The sequence below is a fragment of the Typopeltis vanoorti genome, chromosome 8 (assembly GCF_054136105.1).
Source record: "Typopeltis vanoorti isolate ZY-2024b chromosome 8, IOZ_Tvanoo_1.0, whole genome shotgun sequence".
Taxonomy (NCBI): Eukaryota; Metazoa; Arthropoda; class Arachnida; order Uropygi; family Thelyphonidae; genus Typopeltis; species Typopeltis vanoorti.
Window position 1 is genome coordinate 152,975,413 of NC_143556.1, and position 12,442 is coordinate 152,987,854.

The 12,442-nt window shown below is 34.3% G+C and overlaps 1 protein-coding gene across 3 annotated transcripts in view; it reads right to left on the reverse strand.

The window, feature by feature from the left end:
* LOC150104441 (uncharacterized) overlaps positions 1-12,442 on the reverse strand; it is a 328,160-nt gene that overhangs the window by 228,221 nt on the left and 87,497 nt on the right. For 2 of the 3 annotated variants that reach the window (XM_090397016.1, XM_090397015.1), the window contains exon 3: positions 8,783-8,887. The exons of the other annotated variant lie outside the window; for it this stretch is intronic. In XM_090397016.1, the coding sequence (XP_090253142.1) occupies positions 8,783-8,887 (105 nt within the window). The remainder of the gene's footprint in view (positions 1-8,782; positions 8,888-12,442) is intronic. 3 annotated transcript variants of the gene reach the window in all.

Consider the following 12,442-nt stretch of genomic DNA (forward strand, 5'->3'; position numbering starts at 1 on the left):
GTAATGCGGGTTATTTCTTCTGTGTTTGAAGAGGAAGACATATTAAAACTACTCAAAGTTCATTTAATGAAGCAATTCTTATAATCATTAGATAGAAAGGAAGAAGTTATATATTGTAGTTCTTTCTGTAAAAGATCGTCTGAAGAACAAAAGGAGTGGGCCCGATGAACCAGTGTTTTAATAGTTCTTGCCTTTTGACTGGGATGGTGATGAGATTCCGCATGGATATAATCGCCTGTATGAGTCTTCTTTCTATAAACTGAGAAATGTAGGTTACCATCTGGTTGGCGAAGAATTAGAAGATCTAAAAATACTAACTGTTTATTTGATTCTACTTCTAGGGTAAACTTGATCCTAGGATGAAATGCGTTTAACTTAGTGAGAAATTGTTGAAGTTCATCAGAAGAGAATCAAATCAACAGTTAGCCTTTTTAGATCTTCTAATTCTTCGCCAACCAGATAGTAACCTACATTTCTCAGTTTATAGAAAGAAGACTCATACAGGCCATTATATCCATGCGGAATCTCATCACCATCCCAGTCAAAAGGCAGGAACTATTAAAACACTGGTTCATCGAGCCCACTCCTTTTGTTCTTCAGACGATCTTTTACAGAAAGAACTACAATATATAACTTCTTCCTTTCTATCTAATGGTTATAAGAATTGCTTCATTAAAAGAACTTTGAGTAGTTTTAATATGTCTTCCTCTTCAAACACAGAAGAAATAACGCGCATTACTATCCCTTATGTACAAGGCATCAGTGAACGTATAGCAAAAGTTTTAAAACCACTGAATATTTTTGTTGCCTTTCGACCGTTTAGAAAAATCTCCACCTTTCTCACTTCTCCTAAGGACAAGCTTCCACATCTTAATCATCCAGGTGTCTATCAGATTCCATGCTCTTGTGGATTATCTTATTTCGGACAAACGGGAAGATGCCTCTATTCGGCTAGAAGAACACCAATCTTATATTGAATACTTTAAACCTGAAAAGTCTGGACTTGCAGAACATGCCATCTTCACCAGACACAGAGTTCATTGGAGAAAGACAAAAGTTCTTCACAAAAGTCAGTTTCTCATGGAACGCCTTTATAAAGAAACATGTGAAACCCTACTTCATTCTCCTAACTTAAACAGATCCGACGGCTTACGTCTATCCCCTTTATGGGAGATAGTACTTTACAAATCAGCTCATCTTTTCTAACTTTTTATGGTATTGATTTTTTTTTATTTTATTTTTATTTTTTTTTTTTAAGGAAAGTTATTGACCTTTTTAGTTATCTTACACCAGCTACTTAGGTGGTGCTTTTTGGAATTGTCAGTTATTGTTTAATTTGAGCTTAATGTCCTGAAGATGCCTGTGACACACAGGCGAAAATTATACTATTAAATAATCTTTGTACGCGAGTTTTTTCCCGTTATTAATTTTGTATCGATATGTCTACTGTCTACTCACGGTATACCTCTTTTAAAACTTATACCATTTGATGTAACTTATGCATAAGGATTCCATGTGGTTTCCTACCAAACATCTTTGTGCCTAACAGTATCACCAAGGAGCCATTATTTTTATCTGACTCAGTTGTCACTATCATAAAAAGTGATCAAGTTACTGAAGCATAATCTATCCTTCACAAAGCCACGCTGCCTCCCCCCTAATAGTGTCCCTTTCCTGAATTTTGTCTTTAACCAACTTCTCCGATTCTTTAACCACTACTGATGAAATGTTAAGTGGCCGATAACATGCTTCTGTCGTGGAACATCCTTTATGCAATGCAACTATTTTCACCTCCTTCCATTCCCTTGGGATTAAATAACAGGTTAAACAGCCTAGTCAAAAGCACTATCCATTCCCTAGTGCATTCTTGTAATAAATGAGCTGATATATTCTGTCCAACCCCATAGCTGTATTCACATCCAGCTTTTTAATATCCCATGTACCTCGACTTCCTCTACCCCTACTTTCACATTAATTCATCTGGGTGATACACCGTCAACACATTATCAGGCTGACAGCTAATTTGTACATTGAGCAAGAAACCATGGTAAGAACAGGTGTTGGATTAACTGATTATCTTTACTTTCTCTAGTTCAGTATCTATGCTGAGAACATTAGGTGTGAAGCATTGGATGAGCTTAAGACAGGAATTAGAATAGGTGGTAGATTAATCAGAAACCTGAGAAATAAATTAAATTAAGGGGATAAAAATCCCTTATTATTTTACAGCCAGTATGCGAAACTCTAAGATCGAAAACTACAATCTAAGAGTTTCATGCAGAAGAACTATCGGCGAATCCAAGCGTAAGTGACAACCTAATTTAATTAACTTCGCCAAAAAAAAATAGCTGTTTGGCTTTTCATCTTAGTTATATAATCTGAGATATGTTGATGATACCGTACTCCTCTGTAATGACAAGAAAGAACTATGACAGATTCTTGATAAAGTTAACGAGATCAGTAATAACGGAGGACTTCATCTCAACTCTAGCAAGACGAAGATTATAGTTCTCAAAAGAAATACAGACAGAGAAGCTCTTGAGAAACAAGTGTACCTTAATGGAGAAAGAATTGAGGAAGTCAGCAAGTTCGAGTACCTGGAATCCATTATTAACGTGAAGAACTGCTGTTCAGAATGTCAGAAGATTAGGAATGGCTAAAAAAATAGTCAGAGACTTATCTAAAATCTGGAAGGATGGATCTATCTCCACAGGAACTAAGTTGAGGATTTTGGATGCAGTTGTTTTTCTAACAGCAACTTGTGGATGTGAGACTTGGAACCTAAAGCAGTCAGATAAGAAATGGATAGCTGCTTTTGAGATGTGGTGTTACAGAAGGCTGTTAAGGATATCATATACTGAAAGGCATACAAATGAATGGGTGTTAGAAAAGATCAGTAGAACTTTAAAGGTCCTTAAGAATATTGACAGAAGAAAGTTGAAATACTTTGGACACATTGGAAGGATGGAAAGGCTTCTCAGAACAGTAATAAAAGGTAAAGTTCCTGGAAGAAGAGAAAGGGTAGACCGTCACTGAGATGGATGGTGTGTGTGGAGTGATTGATCTTCAGAGAGTTGAAACCTCCAGAAAAGCATACCACAGGACTACATGACAAGGCCTGGTGTGGCACATCACCGAGCATTGGAGTGATGACCATATAGCATCTGTGGATGTCCACTGAGCAGATGATACATCCTTGCAAAATGATCACTCAATAATTTAACGATTTCATATGCTTCAGTCACATTCCTACAATCTGCATTCATCAAAATCAGTGTACTATAGCCATTCTTTTACTTGCCACATACAGAAACAAATTTCAGAATACTCTTGGCTCACTCAACTAATCTCCTCTCATACTCTGATTTTGCCTTTTTTTATCATATCAGTCACTCTTCTGGTCTGTGCTTTATACTCTTCATGGGTATGCTGGTCACCGCTCTCTTTGAATCTCCTTTTCCACATGCTTCTCTTTCTTTTAAAGTCCTGCTTAATGCTGCAACTCATCCTTTAAATTCTGTAAATTTTTGTATGTTAGTCAGACAAATCGGCCTTCAGAACACATACAATTTACAGACAAAAAATACTGTTGTTGGTGATGATGGGAGATATATAGCATTGATGGTAGTAGTGGAGAGGATGAGATATATTAGCGAAGTAGAGTAATGTGCCCTCCCACAATGAGTCCTTGAACTCCCTGGAGGTGTCGCATAATAATAATAATAGTCTGCTACTTGTTCTTTCAAATATCAATTTACCACATATCCCTCCTATAATACTAGTATAAGCAATTTTCTAAGTTTCCCATAGTTTCCAGTTCTGTACTACCACATGAAATCCTTCTTTATTGAAAATTCTGCATGCTTAGCCACCTCCAAGCTCAACACTGAATAACTGCTCTTGCCAATTGGTGGCAATATATCTTGGTGGTAATCACAAGGTCTAGCACTCTCAATCTCCTACTACCTTCCATTACATGCCACCTAAGAAGCTGCATAATTCCATTTCCTTCTGCCTATATAACCTTTTCTCCTCCCAGTAAATATCCCCATAATTAAAGTCTTCTTTAGCTAGTTGAACCTCTAAGGTTCTTAACTGTATGCACCAGCTTCTTCCATTCCTTTCTGTTTTGAGATTTTTCATTCCAGTTCTGAATTCCCATCTCATCTGTCTTTTTGGATATTATTCTCCAAATGCATCTGCAGTCTACCTCTGGGTTTCTTTCTATCAGGAAAGCAACCCAGAGGTAGATTCTCTCCTCACCCATTCTTTCCACATGTTCAAGCCATTTCAATCTGATTTATCAGATTGAGATGGCTATAGAGTTCATATAATTCTTGGTTATGACTTCTTCTTCACTGTCCAGTTTCTCTTACAGGTCCATACACTTTTCTGAGGATTTTATTTTCAAAGATCTGCAATGCTTTTGCATCTTGGTCTGTTATGTTCCAGGTTTCTGCTCCATACGAAACATTAAGCCTAACGATTGTCTTGTATATTTCTGTTTTAACTCTGCTTGATAAAATTTTGGTAGATAATAAATGATGCAGTGAATGATGAGATCTATTGGAGGCATGTATTTTAGCTTTCATTTCTTTATACTAATTTTATTATCTTGAATAATCAATGTTCCAAGATATTTGAAGGAGGTGACACTTTTAAATTTCAGATTATCAATGGTAAAATGGTCATTTTCCCCTTGACTGTGATTTCTGCATATATTTAAATGTTCAGTTTTATCCTGGTTGACTTAATCCTAGTTTTTCAGCAGCAATTTTGAATTTTCTAAATGTTGTTCTATCTTCAGTGTTTTCTCCAACAAGGCATATATCATCTGCATATCCTAATATTACTATTCTGTTTATGTTATCTTTTACAATTTCTGGAATGCATTTTTCTAATGCTAAATTTAAAAGGATGAGTGAAAGGACATCTAATTGTTTCAATCCTGTCTTAATATGAAAAGGTTCAGATCTAATTCCATTAGTGAATAACATGCTTCTGCTGTCTGTGGTACAAATTTTGATTCAACGTATTATCTTATGTGCTATTCCTAGTTCATCTAATATTCTCCAAAGTCCTTCTCTATGAATGCCTTCATATGCTTTTCTAAAGGCTACAAATAGAATATGAACCTTAAGATTATATTTCCATCTTTTTCCTAGTATCTATTTAAGTGTAAATATTTGGTTAACTATTGATCTATTTCTTTGAAATCCTAACTGATATTCACCAACATTTTCTTCAGCATAAGGTAAGATTCTTTTTAGTATAAAAAGAATATTCGATAAAATGTTGTAGCCTGCTGATAGTAGCGATATTCACCTGTAATTTTCACATTCATATTTGTTTCCCTTTTTACAAACTGGAATAATAAGCAATTCTTTCCATTCTGCAGGTATATCTTCTTTTTCCCATATTAAATTGACCAGCTTATATGTATATGAGTGGTTAATTCATTACCTCACATTTGATGAGTTTGGCTACTATTCCATCAGTACCTGGCAGCTTGTTTTTGAGGCAGCTTTATACTTTCCTTTACTTCAACTAGGGAATGTTTAATTATTTCTGGTTGACAAGTATGATTAGTATTCTGTTTGAAAGACACAGTAAGTTCATCACAATTTAGGAGTTTTTTTTTAAAGTACTCTTTCTACCTGTTTGCTCTTTCATCTCTAGTAGTAGTATTTGCCCACTGCTATTATTGATTACTGTTGTTTTCACATATGGGCCTATTTTTTGGTTTTTACTTTCATGGAAGTATTTTCTGGGATTATTTACTGTAAAGTATTTCTGGATTTCTTCAATCTGTTCACAAAAAAATTTTCTTTTCTGATGTTTTATTTTATTGATTTCCTTGCTGCTCTCATATCTCAGAGCGGCAGGAATATCAGCTGGGTTATTAAGCCAAGTGCTTCTATCTTTTTTCTTTACTGCCAATTCACATTCTTCATTGAACCATTTTTTATACTGTATTTTAGTTTGAATTCCAATCGAGTTTTCTGCTGCTACTTTATTACTATCCTCGATATGATACCAGATGTTTTCAATATTTTCATTCTTCTTCGGTTGTAAATTTTTCAATTTCTGTTTTAATTCATACTTATATTTTCTTCTCTCTTCTGTTATATCTGGTTTGTTAATAATGTATCTCAGTTTATTTGCAAGTGCTGAATAATATTTATTGTTTATTTTAACCTTAAGTATGGCATCAATTATAAAACAGTCACTATCAACATTCAGCTCCTCTGAAGCTCTGGATATTCTGAATGTAATTTCTGTCTTTTACTGATTATGATATAATCTATTTGATTGAATGCAGGATCATCAGGAGATTTCCATGTTTATTTGTGTATATTCTTCCTCATAAACATTGTGCTGCTTATTATTAAATTTCTGGATGTGGATAAATTAATTAATCTTTCTCCATTAATATTTATCTCTTAATGAAAGCTTTGGTTTCCAATTTTTTTTTATAAATTTCTTCTTTTCCAATTTTTGTATTGAAATCACCTAATAAAATTATTATATCCTGCTGGGAATTTTTTTTCTAGGATTAATTCCAGTTTTTCATAGAATTCATCTTTTATTGACTCTTCTACAGCTTCCGTAGGTACGTGTGCATTAATAAAAGTTATCTTGAACCATTTTGCTTATACTCTTAATTGCTTATTCTTTCAATAAAAGCTTCAAATTCAAATAGAGATTACCACAATTTTTTCCTAATGATGAAACCTGTTCCAAATTCATGTTTATCAGAGTGTTTCCACCAAAAAAATGTGCACTTTTATACAAAGGAAGATAAAAATAAACAAAATAAAATAAACCAAAATAGCAAAAGGTTCTCTTTCTTCAATTTCCTTGTCCTGTCATCATGTTTCTTGTATTGCTACTATATTCTTTTTATATATATTTAATTCATGTATGATTTCTTGAAATGCTCCAACCCTGTACAAGCTTCTGACATTCCATGAATCTATTAGCAAACTATTATTCCAAGGCCTGGGTTGATATCCATTTAAGTCCGTCCAGTGAAGATTACTTGGTATATGTTTCGTGATCAGTTGATTTTTTTTTACGGGATTGTCAGCCCCATGCTCAACCCCCCAAACTGAAGGACCAGGGTGACTCTCTTCATCTGATCCCTCACCTGTGACCTGTCTTGGCTTGGGAGACCCTGCTGGTAGCAATGCTACTACTGGTATAGCTCACAAGATCATTTAATGTGCAAGCCCCTACCACATAATAAAAGTCACCATAATAATTACCCACCCTACACTTATTGAATTTATTTGTTGATACATATCACTCACATTACCCTTTGCATTCCTTATCCTATAACAACAGTCAACCACATACCTTGTGTCCTGTTAACCTGTATCTTACGCCACACAGCATCAAATGCACTGCGTTCCATCTTACTGACTTCCCTTTGTACTCCCACTATTTTTAGGCTGCAACTCATCTGATATCAGTAATACCCCCTTTCCCATCCTATTTGTTCTATCTACCCTGAAAATCCTATAACGTGCACTTTCTATGCCAATAATTATATCATCCTCAGTCAGCCACATCTTGCTAAGACCAATAACTTTTGGCCAAGAGGAACTAACCAATGCTAAAAATTTCTCCTTGTTCATAATTACTTATTGGCATTAGTATACATAAATGATATAATCCTCATAGGTCAGTAATTAATCTTACACTTTACACCTGCAATCCTATTCTTATTTATTACCTGAGGAACTAATGTCAGCATTTTCCCTCTAATCACACTTGTTTGCTTTACTGGTGCTTGCATGCACCCCCCACCTGTTTCTTCCCTAACAACCTCTGATTTCCCTGATTTTGCACATCAAACCTACTACAGCTAGCAACACTCTTTCTAAACATTGTCGATAGGCTTTCCTCCTCACATCCTCTGACAGAAGACTGTGTTTTTGTCATCTTTTTAAATTGCTTTAGATGGTTAGAAAGTTTATAAAAACGAATTATACAAAAGGAAGAATTGAAGATGTTTGATTGCAATTGTGACTTTTTGGTAGTGTAATTAAAGAAAGTGACAGTGAATTAGAAAGTTATACTACTGCAAGCAATAAAATAATAGAAATCAGTCAGTAACGGTATATGAGCCTTTTTCAAATTTTTCTGTGTAAATATATTGACTGCAAATAAACTGGTTGTAAATGTTTTGCTCTAGTGGCAGAAACAGCCAAGTCCAAAAATATGGGAGAAGAGGGAAGGAAAAATTAGTGTTTGAATGGCCTGAGAAAAGCTTGTTGGAAGGAGGAAGAAGCATTCATTATTCTGTTACTGTTTTGCAGCTGACTTCTTTATGTAATCAAAAATGTGCACTTTTATACAAAGAAAGCTAAAAATGAATAAAATAAAATAAACCAATTAGATAAAAAAAAAATGAAATAAATAATCAGTCTGGGAATAATGGATATGATACTCTCAATAGTGTGTCACAGGGCTTAGGAAGTGGTATATAACAGTCTTCCCCATAGCAAAGAATGAAGTGCAATTCCAAAATCAAAAGAGGTGCTATACTCAGGAGCACAAGTAGTTCTATGAGAAAGAACCGATACGATAATTTAAAGATCATGTCCTAACATTCAATACAATATTTTTTTTTAACTAATAATAGCACAAAATTTACATTTATAATTAATTAGTTCACAGGATTACAGAAAGTATGAATTCATTAAAAGGATAGGTTTGTTAGTTTGGTTGAGTGAATTGGCAAAAGACATAGCAAGAGTGAACAGCCACCACCAACCTCTAGAAGACAAGCACTGCTGTCTATGGGAGTCATCATAGAGCATGTAGAGAGGCTCATCACAGGACCTTGCTGAATACATGGGATCACTGTATCGCTGGGCTGCTGCAATTAGAATGACAGAAGGAAAAGGCAATAGATATAAAGAACTCTTTACCAGCCTAAAAGTTCTCATCAGGAAAGATATGAGTGTTTTCAGTATTAAGAACTAAATCTAAGTTTATTTTCAGAATATGAATTAATTTAAACACTAATCCTACTACAACCATTTACTGGATATTAGTTAAATGATATTTTTCCAATAAGATTTCTACATTTTTTTTTATTTTTAAATATCCATGTGCAAAAAGCACAATTTAAAAATTATGCAATCTTTTTATGATAACTACAATATTCTAATCTGGCAATGTAAGTAAATTTCTTTAATAAGCTCACTCTATTATGTATTTATCTTCATTCTATCACTAAGATGTAAAAATCTATTTACTTTAATCAGACTCTTGAAATGTGGAATATTTTTAAATCGTATAAACAACATTTCAGAAGAAACGTCAAAAGATGATGCTCAATAATTAGACATACTGCAGTACAAAAATGTCTACAGATACTTTAAATCAGGGGTCGGCAAAATAGTCAATAAAAGTCTAGGATCAATAAACACCTAACAGGATTTTGAGTAACACCTAGTAAACATGCAACTAATCAAACACATCCTTCTTATTAACCGTTCCAAGTAAATCAACAAAATGTAAGAGAATTTTAATATTCTTCATAGATTTCTTTAAGTATTTTCTTTAAATTTCTTTAAATATTTCTTATTGAGAAGCAGTAATGAAGTAAAAGGGTGAAGGAATTATTATTTTTTAATTGAAAAATTTATTATTCATAACATTTATTCATTTATTTAACATGATGAGGGTTGATGAGGGATCAAGGATTCCATGAAAGGGTCAATGGTCTAAAATGTTTGCCGATCCCTGCTTTAAATTAAATGACTGCACATGATTTTGCTTTTTGTATAAGGTTACTCAGAAGTATATTTTAAATACTATTAAATATATTTATCTATTCTAAGCACGTACGTTTATGCACATCATGGCAAAAAAGTAATGAGACTGAATTCAAATAAGCCCATACTGGATAAAGAAAATATTTTCTTACTTTCATCTCCATCAAAATAATTCCCAGGGACACTGAATACACTTGTTACAACATTCATACAAGTTTTGCAAAGAAATGGAAAACTTTACTGCAGAGGTATTTAATTCTGCTGTCACATTCTTCTTTCTCAGGGACTCACATTGGTGAGTACGGGCATGGCAAACCCGAGATATACCCAAGCTAGACCTGATCTTACTTCATACAATATACACTTGGTATATCATATCTGGAGACTGGTCTTCTACTCTTCTTTCCCTCTACTCTCTCTCTTACTTCCTACTCCCCCCCCCCCCACACACACAACCACCAGTGCTATTAGAGCAACTCGAGGGCAAGGGGGTGACTCTTTCTTCTCAAACTGTAGTTTCCACTATCTACTAAAAAAAAAGCGGCTGAATTCAGATCAAGGAGGGGTGGTTGGCACTTGACAAAAACTTAACCATTGAAACCGAATGAACATTCTTCTGGCTCTGAAGGAATGGTGAATGCAACCTACTTGCCAGAAACATCTGCACATCAATCAATGTGTGAGTAGACATATTGTCATGCAACACTTATCAACCAGATTGTTCCAAATGTGGTCACATGCACTTGATTCTCATCAATAAACATTTCCATACTTCTAAATAGTAATCACTGGTAACAGACCTTCCTCATGAAATGAATTCCTTATGGATTACCTGACTAAAGAATGCAATCAGTGTGGCTATGATATGTAATTTCTGGAAATGAACCTATTTTGGGCATGGTGATCTTGTGATTCATTCTGCACTTTGTCTTTTGATCTTAAGATCATAATACTCCTAATAAAACAGTAATAATAATAATAATACTGCTTGGAAACCACACAACTGTTTGAATAAGCCATTTGTAAACATCCAATCATCTAGGGTTTTTTTTTTTTTTTTTTTCATCACAAAGTTTTCTTTTACCTAATTCTGGCAATCACAAACCTTGTTGATTCCTTATTCACAAATTAGTTCACGTGCTAGCATTCTCACTGTTAATTCAATAGTCTCTAGCTGGTACACATTGCCATCAATTAAGAAGCAGCAACTCATTTCCAGTTGTCCACTACCTCCTCTCTGCTCTCTTCAAAATGCATAAACCACCAAAATATTTGTGCTCAGAACAGATACCTATCTTCACAAGTTGTCTATGACATCAGTTTTAACGAGACTTCTTCTCAACTTTATGCAAATCTCAATGTTGATTCATTGTCCGATTTCTGATGGTGACATCAGAAACAATGCCCAAAGAAAATCAGTCTACACAAAAAAGTAACTAGCTGAGAGAAGTGTAACTTCTCTATACTCTTTCCAAAGTAAATTCACATCTGATGTTTATTTTTTAAAATTCCATCTCATTAATTTTTTTTTTTGTTACACTGTTTACTGGCCAAAAAGAGAGAGAGAGAGAGAAGACAAGGACCAAGCAAGAGGGATTAATTCAAATATAATAATACATCAAGTTAGCATGATGAGTAACTGAAAATCAGAGCAATAAATATGAGACTGAATGTCAGATATATAAATTTATTACTATTACACCATAAAGTTAAGACTCATCTTGGGAGGTGCTCACTATTATGTAATGCTTTACCGTAAACCAATTTATCATTTCTGCACTCACTCAACATACTCTTAAGCAATGCATTCCACTGACATCAAACCCCAAGCAAAGAAGCCTGTTCCTCACTCCACTGCTTAAATCTTCCTTCCACAACTTACAAGACTGTATTATTTCGGAATACTTCCCCCCCCTCAAGAATTAAAGATCATTAAAATCAATGTAAAATGAAAATAATGTATTTATAGTTTACATCCACAAGTAATTACATAAAAAAGCTAAAAGAAGTTTATTAATGTAATTATTTAATTATATCAATAATTATAAAAATTTATTGATGTAATTATTTGTCTCCAAGCTTTGCCCCCCCACCCCGTGGAAAATTTTCTGCGGACGCCCATGCATATGGTCAAATTGAGGTGAAATTTGTAGCGTGGGTTGCATAACCCACACAACAGCACACCCAACCGAAATGGGCATGCAATGCCACACACACACACACACACATATATATACATCACAACAGTATGACTAACTGGCTATTGCACTAGTGTATTACATCTGTCAATTGAATGAGTTCTTCTGGCTGATTTGTTTGTTTTGCAGGATAAAAAAAAACATCATTCATATGAGCATATCTCTTATCCATCACATGCTTCATATTTCCTCAATCTATACTTATCCCAGATATCTGTACTGTCTTAGTGTCATTCTTCTCTGGATATAATCCAAAATGTCTTCATTTTTCTCTCTAAAGAGAGGCAGAGGGATTCATAGACTGGAATTAGACTAGACTGATCATAGATCCTTCCTTAATAAAATAAAATGTATTTAGAATACAAGCTAAACAAGATCAACAAGCAGAGTAGCTGAAAGAAATTTCATGTTTTATGAGAATGTATTTAAAAGTTGATAGTGCAGGCTCCTGAG